The following is a 14,333-nucleotide window of genomic DNA, read 5'->3' on the forward strand; positions in this document are numbered from 1 at the left end:
AATACAGCAGAGGTATAGTTCACCATTAGACTAGTCATCACTACAGCAGAGGTATATAGTTCACCATTAGACTAGTCATCACTACAGCAGAGGTATATAGTTCACCATTAGACTAGTCATCACTACAGCAGAGGTATATAGTTCACCATTAGACTAGTCATCACTACAGCAGAGGTATAGTTCACCATTAGACTAGTCATCACTACAGCAGAGGTATATAGTTCACCATTAGACTAGTCATCACTACAGCAGAGGTATAGTTCACCATTAGACTAGTCATCACTACAGCAGAGGTATATAGTTCACCATTAGACTAGTCATCACTACAGCAGAGGTATAGTTCACCATTAGACTAGTCATCACTACAGCAGAGGTACCTAGTTCACCATTAGACTAGTCATCACTACAGCAGAGGTATATAGTTCACCATTAGACTAGTCATCACTACAGCAGAGGTATAGTTCACCATTAGACTAGTCATCACTACAGCAGAGGTATATAGTTCACCATTAGACTAGTCATCACTACAGCAGAGGAACCTAGTTCACCATTAGACTAGTCATCACTACAGCAGAGGTATAGTTCACCATTATACTAGTCATCACTACAGCAGAGGTATAGTTCACCATTAGACTAGTCATCACTACAGCAGAGGTATAGTTCACCATTAGACTAGTCATCACTACAGCAGAGGTATAGTTCACCATTAGACTAGTCATCACTACAGCAGAGGTATAGTTCACCATTAGACTAGTCATCACTACAGCAGAGGTATAGTTCACCATTAGACTAGTCATCACTACAGCAGAGGTATAGTTCACCATTAGACTAGTCATCACTACAGCAGAGGTATAGTTCACAATTAGACTAGTCATCACTACAGCAGAGGTATAGTTCACCATTAGACTAGTCATCACTACAGCAGAGGTATAGTTCACCATTAGACTAGTCACCACTACAGCAGAGGTATATAGTTCACCATTAGACTAGTCACCACTACAGCAGAGGTATAGTTCACCATTAGACTAGTCATCACTACAGCAGAGGTATAGTTCACCATTAGACTAGTCATCACTACAGCAGAGGTATAGTTCACCATTAGACTAGTCATCGCTACAGCAGAGGTATATAGTTCACCATTAGACTAGTCATCACTACAGCAGAGGTATCTAGTTCACCATTAGACTAGTCATCACTACAGCAGAGGTATATAGTTCACCATTAGACTAGTCATCACTACAGCAGAGGTATAGTTCACCATTAGACTAGTCATCACTACAGCAGAGGTATAGTTCACCATTAGACTAGTCATCACTACAGCAGAGGTATAGTTCACCATTAGACTAGTCATCGCTACAGCAGAGGTATATAGTTCACCATTAGACTAGTCATCACTACAGCAGAGGTATAGTTCACCATTAGACTAGTCATCACTACAGCAGAGGTATATAGTTCACCATTAGACTAGTCATCACTACAGCAGAGGTATATAGTTCACCATTAGACTAGTCATCACTACAGCAGAGGTATAGTTCACCATTAGACTAGTCATCACTACAGCAGAGGTATAGTTCACCATTAGACTAGTCATCACTACAGCAGAGGTATATAGTTCACCATTAGACTAGTCATCACTACAGCAGAGGTATATAGTTCACCATTAGACTAGTCATCACTACAGCAGAGGTATAGTTCACCATTAGACTAGTCATCACTACAACAGAGGTATATAGTTCACCATTAGACTGGTCATCACTACAGCAGAGGTATATAGTTCACCATTAGACTAGTCATCACTACAGCAGAGGTATAGTTCACCATTAGACTAGTCATCACTACAGCAGAGGTATAGTTCACCATTAGACTAGTCATCACTACAGCAGAGGTATATAGTTCACCATTAGACTAGTCATCACTACAACAGAGGTATAGTTCACCATTAGACTAGTCATCACTACAGCAGAGGTATATAGTTCACCATTAGACTAGTCATCACTACAGCAGAGGTATAGTTCACCATTAGACTAGTCATCACTACAGCAGAGGTATAGTTCACCATTAGACTAGTCATCACTACAGCAGAGGTATATAGTTCACCATTAGACTAGTCATCACTACAGCAGAGGTATATAGTTCACCATTAGACTAGTCATCACTACAGCAGAGGTATATAGTTCACCTCTAGACTAGTCGTCACTACAGCAGAGGTATAGTTCACCATTAGACTAGTCATCACTACAGCAGAGGTATATAGTTCACCATTAGACTAGTCATCTCTACAGCAGAGGTATAGTTCACCATTAGACTAGTCATCACTACAGCAGAGGTATATAGTTCACCATTAGACTAGTCATCACTACAGCAGAGGTATATAGTTCACCATTAGACTAGTCATCACTACAGCAGAGGTATATAGTTCACCATTAGACTAGTCGTCACTACAGCAGAGGTATAGTTCACCATTAGACTAGTCATCACTACAGCAGAGGTATATAGTTCACCATTAGACTAGTCATCACTACAGCAGAGGTATATAGTTCACCATTAGACTAGTCATCACTACAGCAGAGGTATATAGTTCACCATTAGACTAGTCATCACTACAGCAGAGGTATATAGTTCACCATTAGACTAGTCATCTCTACAGCAGAGGTATAGTTCACCATTAGACTAGTCATCACTACAGCAGAGGTATAGTTCACCATTAGACTACTCATCACTACAGCAGAGGTATAGTTCACCATTAGACTAGTCATCACTACAGCAGAGGTATAGTTCACCATTAGAATAGTCATCACTACAGCAGATGTATATAGTTCACCATTAGACTAGTCATCACTACAGCAGAGGTATCTAGTTCACCATTAGACTAGTCATCACTACAGCAGAGGTATAGTTCACCATTAGACTAGTCATCTCTACAGCAGAGGTATAGTTCACCATTAGACTAGTCATCACTACAGCAGAGGTATATAGTTCACCATTAGACTAGTCGTCACTACAGCAGAGGTATAGTTCACCATTAGACTAGTCATCACTACAGCAGAGGTATATAGTTCACCATTAGACTAGTCATCACTACAGCAGAGGTATATAGTTCACCATTAGACTAGTCATCACTACAGCAGAGGTATATAGTTCACCATTAGACTAGTCATCACTACAGCAGAGGTATATAGTTCACCATTAGACTAGTCATCTCTACAGCAGAGGTATAGTTCACCATTAGACTAGTCATCACTACAGCAGAGGTATAGTTCACCATTAGACTACTCATCACTACAGCAGAGGTATAGTTCACCATTAGACTAGTCATCACTACAGCAGAGGTATAGTTCACCATTAGAATAGTCATCACTACAGCAGATGTATATAGTTCACCATTAGACTAGTCATCACTACAGCAGAGGTATCTAGTTCACCATGTCTTTGTTCCTTTATTCTTGCAGGTCAACCTGTGTTTTGATCATGACTGATGTTGTACTTCCTATGTTACATCCTCTGCAGGTCAACCTGTGTTTTGATCAGTTTGTCTACAAGCTGGCTGATCAGATATTTGCCTACTACAAGATTCTAGCTGGAAGGTACGTGGACTATATCAACTAGAGTAAAGTTTGAATGAATGCTTACGAGCCTGCTGCTGCCTACTACCGCTCAGTCAGACTGCTCTATCAAATCATAGACTTAATTATAATATAATAAACACAGAAATACGAGCCTTTGGTCATTAATATGGTCAAATCCGGAAACGTATCATTTAGAAAACAAAACGTTTATTCTTTCAGTGAAATACGGAACCGTTCCATCCCTAAGTCTAAATATTCCTGTTACATTGTACAACCTTCAATGTTATGTCATAATTATGTACAATTCTGGCAAATTAGTTCGCAACGAGCCAGGCGGCCAAAACTATTGCATATACCCTGACTCAGCGTGCAATGAACGCAAGAGAAGTGACACAATTTCCCTAGTTAATATTGCCTGCTAACATAAATTTCTTCTAACTAAATATGCAGGTTTAAAAAAATATACTTCTGTGTATTGATTTTAAGAAAGGCATTGATGTTTATGGTTAGGTACATTTGTGCAAAGATTGTGCTTTTTTCAGCAATGTGCTTTTGTTAAATCAACCCGTTTGGCAAAGTTGAAGTAGGCTGTGATTCGATGATAAATTAACAGGCACAGCATTGATTATATGCAACGCAGGACAAGCTAGATAAACTAGTAATATCATTAACTAGTGATTATGTTAAGATTGATTGTTTTTTATAAGATAAGTTTATTTTTTTTATTTTTTTATCCCCTTTTCTCCCCAATTTTTCTTGGTATCCAATCGCTAGTAATTACTATCTTGTCTCATCGCTACAACTCCCGTACGGGCTCGGGAGAGACGAAGGTCGAAAGCCATGCGTCCTCCGAAACACAACCCAACCAAACTGCTTCTTAACACAGCGCGCATCCAACCCGGAAGCCAGCCGCACCAATGTGTCGGAGGAAACACCGTGCACAGGTAACCCCCTTGGTTAGCGCGCACTGCTCCCGGCCCGCCACAGGAGTCGCTGGAGCGCGATGAGACAAGGATATCCCTACCGGCCAAACCACTAGTTCCTTTTGACGCTGCACTCGCGTAACAGGTGATCAGCCTGCCACGCAGTTTTCTCATGGATTGCAATGTAATCGGCCATAAAAGGCCGATTACCGATTGTTATGAAAACTTGAAATCGGCCATGCCGATTAATCGGTCGACCGCTAATATCAACTGTTGAAAAACAAGTGAAAACACTTGAATCACTGGGCTCAGAGACAAGCAGGGCCTCTAACTTTTTGGTCAGGTAGATCTTTAACCATTTTTATTGAACATGTTTGGGCCTGAATTACAAACAAACACAATTGATGAGCATGCTTTGTAATGTTTCTATAAAATAGACATTCTTATGGCCCACATTTTGCGGGTGGAGGATGTTAATTTTCTGCCCTGGAGGCGAGACACCTCAGCTAGACTGATAGGAACACGTGTCAGATTAAAGCTCGATTCCTTCCTCAGTCTGCTGCTGGACAAGCGTCTGAGAGCGGACTGTAAGAACCAGGGAGCCAACATCCCCTGGCCCGCGTCCAACCGCTACGAGACCCTGCTGAAGCAACGCCATGTACAGGTAACCCCCTTTGACCCCTAACCCTACCCCTCCAACCACTACGAGACCCTTCACTGTGGTAATTAAATTATAATTCTTCTTCTGGCATTCTCTGCGTTGTCCATCACATAAAGAGTGGAAAAAAATACATACAAACATACATACATACAAACATACATACATACATACATACATACATACATACATACATACATACATACATACATACATACATACATACATACATACATACATACATACATACATACATACATACATACATATATATATATATATAATAGTAGTCAGTAAGGTTATCCAAACAATAATTACATCCCTAGAGCAGTACAATAATATACATACATAAACTCAGCAAAAAAATACATTTCCCTTTTTCAGGACCCTGTCTTTCAAAGATAATTCGTAAAAATCCAAATAAAATCACAGATCTTCATTGTAAAGGGTTTAAACACTGTTTCCCATGCTTGTTCAATGAACTATAAACAATTAATGAACATGCACCTGTGGAACGGTCGTTAAGACACTAACAGCTTACAGACGGTAGGCAATTGTATATAGACTTATTTTTTATTTTTTTCACTGTATTATTGACTATATGTTTGTTTTACTCCATGTGTAACTATGTGTTGTTGTATGTGTCGAACTGCTTTGCTTTATCTTGGCCAGGTCGCAATTGTAAATGAGAACGTGTTCTCAATTTGCCTACCTGGTTAAATAAAGGTTAAATAAAAAATAAAAAAAATAAAAAAATTATGGTCACAGTTATGAAAACTTAGGACACTAAAGAGGCCTTTCTACTGACACTGAAAAACACCAAAAGAAAGATGCCCAAGGTCCCTGCTCATCTGCGTGAACGTGCCTTAGGCATGCTGCAAGGAGGCATGAGGACTGCAGATGTGGACAGGGCAATAAATTGCAATGTCCGTACTGTGAGACGCCTAAGACAGCGCTACAGGGAGACAGGAAGGACAGCTGATCATCCTTGCAGTGGCAGACCACGTGTAACAACACCTGCACAGGATCGGTACATCCAAACATCACACCTGGGGGACAGGTACAGGATGGCAACAACAACTGCCCGAGTTACACCAGGAATGCACAATCCCTCCATCAGTGCTCAGACTTTCCGCAATAGGCTGAGAGAGGCTGGACTGAGGGCTTGTAGGCCTGTTGTAAGGCAGGTTCTCACCAGACATCACCGGCAACAACGTCGCCTATGGGCACAAACCCACCGTCGCTGGACCAGACAGGACTGGCAAAAAGTGCTCTTCACTGACGAGTCTCGGTTTTGTCTCACCAGGGGTGATGGTCGGATTCGCGTTTATCGTTGAAGGAATGAGCGTTACACTGAGGCCTGTACTCTGGAGCGGGATCGATTTGGAGGGTCCGTCATGGTCTGGGGCGGTGTGTCACAGCATCATCGGACTGAGCTTGTTGTCATTGCAGGCAATCTCAACGCTGTGCGTTACAGGGAAGACATCCTCCTCCCTCATGTGGTACCCTTCCTGCAGGCTCATCCTGACATGACCCTCCAGCATGACAATGCCACCAGCCATACTGCTCGTTCTGTGCGTGATTTCCTGCAAGACAGGAATGTCAGTGTTCTGCTATGGCCAGCGGGAGCCCGATTCTCAATCCCATTGAGCACGTCTGAGACCTGTTGGATCGGAGGGTGAGGGCTAGGGCCATTCCCCCCAGAAATGTCCGGGAACTTGTAGGTGCCTTGGTGGAAGAGTGGGGTAACATCTCACAGCAAGAACTGGCAAATCTGGTGCAGTTCATGAGGAGGAGATGCACTGCAATACTTAATGCAGCTGGTGGCCACACCAGATACTTTTGATTTTGACCCCCCCCCCCTTTGTTCAGGGACACATTATTCAATTTCTGTTAGTCACATGTCTGTGGAACTTGTTCAGTTTGTCTCAGTTGTTGAATCGTATGTTCATACAAATATTTACACATGTTAAGTTAGCTGAAAACAAACGCAGTTGACAGTGAGAGCACGTGCTTTTTTTTGCTGAGTATACATTTTTGTATGACTGTACTACTCTCCCTACTAGTAGTGCAGTAGTAGTCCCCTACCTGGGTTGTCTCTGTCATGTACCTCATGTTGGTTCCTCTCCTCTAGCTGCTGGGTCGTTCCATAGACCTGAACCGTCTGATCACCCAGAGAGTGTCTGCTGCTCTCTACAAGTCTCTGGAGCTGGCCATCAACCGCTTCGAGAGCGAGGACCTCACATCCATCGTGGTACGACCTGCTTTAAGTGTGTCTGTGTTATTTAGTGACTGTCCACTCTGTAACAGGAAGTAGAAGGTCTGATTGGACATCATCCGTATGACCCACAAGCTGTCTTCTCCCCCTCCTTGTAACAGGAACTAGAAGGTCTGATGAACATCATCCTTATGACCCACAAGCTGTCTTCTCCCCCTCCTTGTAACAGGAACTAGAAGGTCTGATGAACATCATCCGTATGACCCACAAGCTGTCTTCTCCCCCTCCTTGTAACAGGAACTAGAAGGTCTGATGAACATCATCCGTATGACCCACAAGCTGTCTTCTCCCCCTCCTTGTAACAGGAACTAGAAGGTCTGATGAACATCATCCGTATGACCCACAAGCTGTCTTCTCCCCTTCCTTGTAACAGGAACTAGAAGGTCTGATGAACATCATCCGTATGACCCACAAGCTGTCTTCTCCCCCTCCTTGTAACAGGAACTAGAAGGTCTGATGAACATCAACCATATGACCCACAAGCTGTCTTCTCCCCTCCTTGTAACAGGAACTAGAAGGTCTGATGAACATCAACCGTATGACTCACAAGCTGCTCTCTAAGTTCCTGACGCTGGACAGTATGGACGCCATGTTCCGGGAGGCCAATCACAATGTCTCCGCCCCCTACGGACGCATCACACTCCACGTCTTCTGGGAACTCAACTACGACTTCCTCCCCAACTACTGCTACAACGGATCTACTAACAGGTAACAACTACACACTACTACTACAACTACGACTTCCTCCCCAACTACTGCTACAACGGATCTACTAACAGGTAACAACTACACACTACTACTACAACTACGACTTCCTCCCCAACTACTGCTACAACGGATCTACTAACAGGTAACACAACTACACACTACTACTACAACTACGACTGCTACAACGGATCTACTAACAGGTAACACAACTACACACTACTACTACAACTACGACTTCCTCCCCAACTACTGCTACAACGGATCTACTAACAGGTAACACAACTAATACTACACACTACACACTACTACTACTACAACGGATCTACTAACAGGTAACAACTACACACTACTACAAACAACTACACACAACTACCGCTACAACGGATCTACTAACAGATAACAACTACACACAACTACACACAACTAATACTACACAACTACAAACAACTAATACTACACAACTACACACAACTACACACAACTACACACAACTAATACTACACAACTACAATCTACACACAACTACACACAACTACACACACAACTAATACTACACAACTACACACACAACTACTGCTACAACTACACACAACTACACACAACTAATACTACACAACTACACACAACTACTGCTACAACGGATCTACTAACAGATAACAACTACACACAACTACACACAACTAATACTACACAACTACACACAACTACAAACAACTAATACTACACAACTACACACAACTACACACAACTAATACTACACAACTACAAACTACACACAACTAATACTACACAACTACACACAACTACACACACAACTAATACTACACAACTACACACACAACTACTGCTACAACTACACACAACTACACACACACAACTACACACAACTAATACTACACAACCACACACAACTACTGCTACACAACTACACACAACAACCTATACAACTACTGTTACAACTACACACACAACTACTGCTACAACTACACACACAACTACTGCTACAACTACACACACAACTACTGCTACAACTACACACACAACTACTGCTACAACTACACACACAACTACTGCTACAACTACACACACAACTACTGCTACAACTACACACACAACTACTGCTACAACTACACACACAACTACTGCTACAACTACACACACAACTACTGCTACAACTACACACACAACTACTGCTACAACTACACACACAACTACTGCTACAACTACACACACAACTACTGCTACAACTACACACACAACTACTGCTACAACTACACACACAACCTACAACTACACACACAACTACTGCTACAACTACACACACAACTACTGCTACAACTACACACACACAACCACTGATACACAACTACACACAACTACTGCTACCTGTTCTTGTTTACAGCAGAGGGGGTTACGAAGGATTTCCACCTGTTCTTGTTTACAGCAGAGGGGGTTACGAAGGATTTCCACCTGTTCTTGTTTACAGCAGAGGGGGTTATGAAGGATTTCCACCTGTTCTTGTTTACAGCAGAGGGGGTTACGAAGGATTTCCACCTGTTCTTGTTTACAGCAGAGGGGGTTATGAAGGATTTCTACCTGTTCTTGTTTACAGCAGAGGGGGTTATGAAGGATTTCTACCTGTTCTTGTTTACAGCAGAGGGGGTTATGAAGGATTTCTACCTGTTCTTGTTTACAGCAGAGGGGGTTACGAAGGATTTCCACCTGTTCTTGTTTACAGCAGAGGGGGTTATGAAGGATTTCTACCTGTTCTTGTTTACAGCAGAGGGGATTATGAAGGATTTCCACCTGTTCTTGTTTACAGCAGAGGGGGTTATGAAGTTTGTCTTCATTACATATCAGAGCAGTCTGTCTGACACGTGTCCAGCTAGCTGTTCAGAATGTGATGAGGATGTTTCATCTGATGTCGTCAGAAATCCCTGATGGGGGGAGAGAGAGGGAGGAGGGGGTAGAAACCAGGTGGACTTGTTTTAAGTTCTTAATCACCATCATGAAATGTATATTCCTGGTTTTCTCCCTGTCTTTGTGAGGGCTCTCTGTGGTTAATGGAAAAATATAGATTATTAATTGGAATATCCTCTCTTCTCTCTTTCTCTGTAGGTTTGTCCGCACGGTCCTGCCCTTCTCGCAGGAGTTCCAGAGGGACAAGCCGCCCAACGCCCAGCCCCAGTACCTGTACGGGTCAAAGGTCAGTACAACCCTAACTCTCAGCCCCAGTACCTGTACGGGTCAAAGGTCAGTATAACCCTACTCCTACCCAGCCCCAGTACCTGTACGGGTCAAAGGTCAGTATAACCCTACTCCTACCCAGCCCCAGTACCTGTACGGGTCAAAGGTCAGTATAACCCTACTCCTACCCAGCCCCAGTACCTGTACGGGTCAAAGGTCAGTATAACCCTACTCCTACCCAGCCCCAGTACCTGTACGGGTCAAAGGTCAGTATAACCCTACTCCTACCCAGCCCCAGTACCTGTACGGGTCAAAGGTCAGTATAACCCTACTCCTACCCAGCCCCAGTACCTGTACGGGTCAAAGGTCAGTATAACCCTACTCCTACCCAGCCCCAGTACCTGTACGGGTCAAAGGTCAGTATAACCCTACTCCTACCCAGCCCCAGTACCTGTACGGGTCAAAGGTCAGTATAACCCTACTCCTACCCAGCCCCAGTACCTGTACGGGTCAAAGGTCAGTATAACCCTACTCCTACCCAGCCCCAGTACCTGTACGGGTCAAAGGTCAGTATAACCCTACTCCTACCCAGCCACAGTACCTGTACGGGTCAAAGGTATGTTACCCCTACCCTATCCCATCGCTACCCCATCCCATCCCTAACCCTATCCCATCCCTACCCTATCCCATCCCTAACCCCATCCCTATCCCTACCCTATCCCATCCCTAACCCCATCCCTATCCCAACCCTATCCCATCCCTAACCCCATCCCTATCCCAACCCTATCCCATCCCTAACCCCAGCCCTATCCCAACCCTAGCCTAGCCCATCCCTACCCTAACCCTATCCCAACCCTACCCTATCCCATCCCTAAAGCTCTATCCCAACCCTATCCCAACCCTACCCTAGCCCATCCCTAAAGCTCTATCCCAACCCTAGCCCATCCCTACCCTAACCCTATCCCAACCCTATCCCATCCCTACCCTATCCCATCCCTAAAGCTCTACCCTAACCCTATCCCATCCCTAACCCAACCCTATCCCAACCCTACCCTATCCCATCCCTAAAGCTCTACCCCATCCCTATCCCATCCCTAACCCTATCCCTAAAATGATTTTGTGAGCCTTGCGGAGGGCCCTGACCTTAAACATCTCATCCAGGCCTGTCTGTTTGACTCCTAGTACCTTGCTGAAGGCCCTGACCTTAAAGATCTCATCCAGGCCTGTCTGTTTGACTCCTAGTACCTTGCTTGCTGTGGTGATAATCCTTCTCAACATATTTCTCTGTCTGACAGTGGCATTGCCAAACCAACAAACAATACAAAAAGTTAAAATACTCTCAATGAAAGATTTGTAAAACAGAATCAGAGTCCAGAGTCAAGCCCCCTACAGTGTAGTGGAACACTTCTCCTCCAGACCCCTACAGTGTAGTGGAACACTTCTCCTCCAGTCCCCTACAGTGTAGTGGAACACTTCTCCTCCAGCCCCCTACAGAGTAGTGGAACACTTCTCCTCCAGCCCCCTACAGTGTAGTGGAACACTTCTCCTCCAGTCCCCTACAGTGTAGTGGAACACTTCTCCTCCAGTCCCCTACAGTGTAGTGGAACACTTCTCCTCCAGCCCCCTACAGTGTAGTGGAACACTTCTCCTCCAGCCCCCTACAGAGTAGTGGAACACTTCTCCTCCAGCCCCCTACAGTGTAGTGGAACACTTCTCCTCCAGTCCCCTACAGTGTAGTGGAACACTTCTCCTCCAGTCCCCTACAGTGTAGTGGAACACTTCTCCTCCAGTCCCCTACAGTGTAGTGGAACACTTCTCCTCCAGTCCCCTACAGTGTAGTGGAACACTTCTCCTCCAGTCCCCTACAGTGTAGTGGAACACTTCTCCTCCAGTCCCCTACAGTGTAGTGGAACACTTCTCCTCCAGCCCCCTACAGTGTAGTGGAACACTTCTCCTCCAGTCCCCTACAGTGTAGTGGAACACTTCTCCTCCAGTCCCCTACAGTGTAGTGGAACACTTCTCCTCCAGTCCCCTACAGTGTAGTGGAACACTTCTCCTCCAGTCCCCTACAGTGTAGTGGAACACTTCTCCTCCAGCCCCCTACAGAGTAGTGGAACACTTCTCCTCCAGCCCCCTACAGAGTAGTGGAACACTTCTCCTCCAGCCCCCTACAGTGTAGTGGAACACTTCTCCTCCAGCCCCCTACAGTGTAGTGGAACACTTCTCCTCCAGTCCCCTACAGTGTAGTGGAACACTTCTCCTCCAGTCCCCTACAGTGTAGTGGAACACTTCTCCTCCAGTCCCCTACAGTGTAGTGGAACACTTCTCCTCCAGTCCCCTACAGTGTAGTGGAACACTCCTCCAGCATCACCACTGAGCGATTACAGCAACTCAGAGCTGACAGAGAGGGAGGGAGCGAGAAAGTGAATATTGTAGGGGGAAATTCTGGCATGACTTTCTCTCTCTCTCCCTGTTTCCCTCCCTCTCCCCTCTCTACAGGCTCTGAACCTGGCGTACAGCAGTATCTTTGGTTTCTACAGGCCCTTGACCTCCTGTCTCCCTCTCTACAGGCTCTGAACCTGGCGTACAGCAGTATCTTTGGTTTCTACAGGCCCTTGACCTCCTGTCTCCCTCTCTACAGGCTCTGAACCTGGCGTACAGCAGTATCTTTGGTTTCTACAGACACTTTGTTGGTCCTCCTCACATCAAGGCCATGTGTCGTCTGCTGGGGTACCAGGGCATCGCTGTGGTCATGGAGGAGCTGCTGAAAGTGGTCAAGAGCCTGGTGAGAAAGGAGAGGGATGGGATGGAGGAGGGATGGAGGAGAGATGGAATGGAGGAGGGATGGAGGAGGAGGGATGGAGGAGAGATGGGATGGAGGAGGGGTGGAATGGAGGAGAGGTGGGATGGAGGAGGGGTGGAATGGAGGAGGGGTGGAATGGAGGAGAGGTGGGATGGAGGAGAGATGGGATGGAGGAGGGGTGGGATTTTAAAAAAAAAAAAAAAAAATTTTACCGTTATTTTACCAGGTAAGTTGACTGAGAACACGTTCTCATTTGCAGCAACGACCTGGGGAATAGTTACAGGGGAGAGGAGGGGGATGAATGAGCCAATTGTAAACTGGGGATTATTAGGTGACCGTGATGGTTGAGGGCCAGATTGGGAATTTAGCCAGGACACCGGGGTGAACACCCCTACTCTTACGATAAGTGCCATGGGATCTTTAATGACCTCAGAGAGTCAGGACACCCGTTTAACGTCCCATCAGAAAGACGGCACCCTACACAGAGCAGTGTCCCCAATCACTGCCCTGGGGCATTGGGATCTTTGTTTAGACCAGAGGAAAGAGTGCCTCCTACTGGCCCTCCAACACCACTTCCAGCAGCACCTGGTCTCCCATCCAGGGACTGACCAGGACCAACCCTGCTTAGCTTCAGAAGCAAGCCAGCAGTGGTATGCAGGGTGGTATGCTGCTGGCAAGGAGGGATGGAGGAGAGGTGGGATGGAGGAGAGGTGGGATGGAGGAGGGGTGGGATGGAGGAGAGATGGGATGGAGGAGGGGTGGAATGGAGGAGGGGTGGGGGGATGATGGAGGGGTGGAGGAGAGGTGGGATGGAGGAGGGGTGGAATGGAAGAGGGATGGAGGAGGGGTGGGATGAGTGGGGGGGTGGAGGGTAAGTGGGCGAGAGGGGGGATGCAGTAGGATGTCACAGTGGAGAGGAGGGTGAGGGGGTGTGGAGGAATGGAGGGTGAGGGTGGAGGGAAGAATGAGGGTGGAGGTGGAGGAATGGAGAGAGGGAGGAGGATGGAGGGAGGGAGTCCTCTCCATCTTCTCTCGCCTCCTTTTCAAAAAGGTAAACGTTAAAGAGGCACTATGCAGAAATCGCTCCACCATTTCCTGGTTGCAAAAATGCTAATAGTTCACATAATTTCAGTTTGTAACAAAACAAGCCAGTATACTGTAGAGAATATCATTAGTATACTGTAGAGAATATCATTAGTATACTGTAGAG

At 45.4% G+C, this 14,333-nt stretch overlaps 1 protein-coding gene across 4 annotated transcripts in view; it reads left to right on the plus strand.

The window, feature by feature from the left end:
- LOC139539378 (cytoplasmic FMR1-interacting protein 1 homolog) overlaps window positions 1-14,333 on the plus strand; it is a 107,169-nt gene that overhangs the window by 82,005 nt on the left and 10,831 nt on the right. For all 4 annotated transcript variants that reach the window (XM_071342253.1, XM_071342255.1, XM_071342254.1 and 1 more), the window contains 6 exons: window positions 3,508-3,584; window positions 5,045-5,153; window positions 7,282-7,401; window positions 7,934-8,133; window positions 10,252-10,339; window positions 12,962-13,105. In XM_071342253.1, the coding sequence (XP_071198354.1) occupies window positions 3,508-3,584; window positions 5,045-5,153; window positions 7,282-7,401; window positions 7,934-8,133; window positions 10,252-10,339; window positions 12,962-13,105 (738 nt within the window). The remainder of the gene's footprint in view (window positions 1-3,507; window positions 3,585-5,044; window positions 5,154-7,281; window positions 7,402-7,933; window positions 8,134-10,251; window positions 10,340-12,961; window positions 13,106-14,333) is intronic.

This window comes from Salvelinus alpinus, chromosome 15, assembly GCF_045679555.1.
Source record: "Salvelinus alpinus chromosome 15, SLU_Salpinus.1, whole genome shotgun sequence".
NCBI lineage: Eukaryota > Metazoa > Chordata > Actinopteri > Salmoniformes > Salmonidae > Salvelinus > Salvelinus alpinus.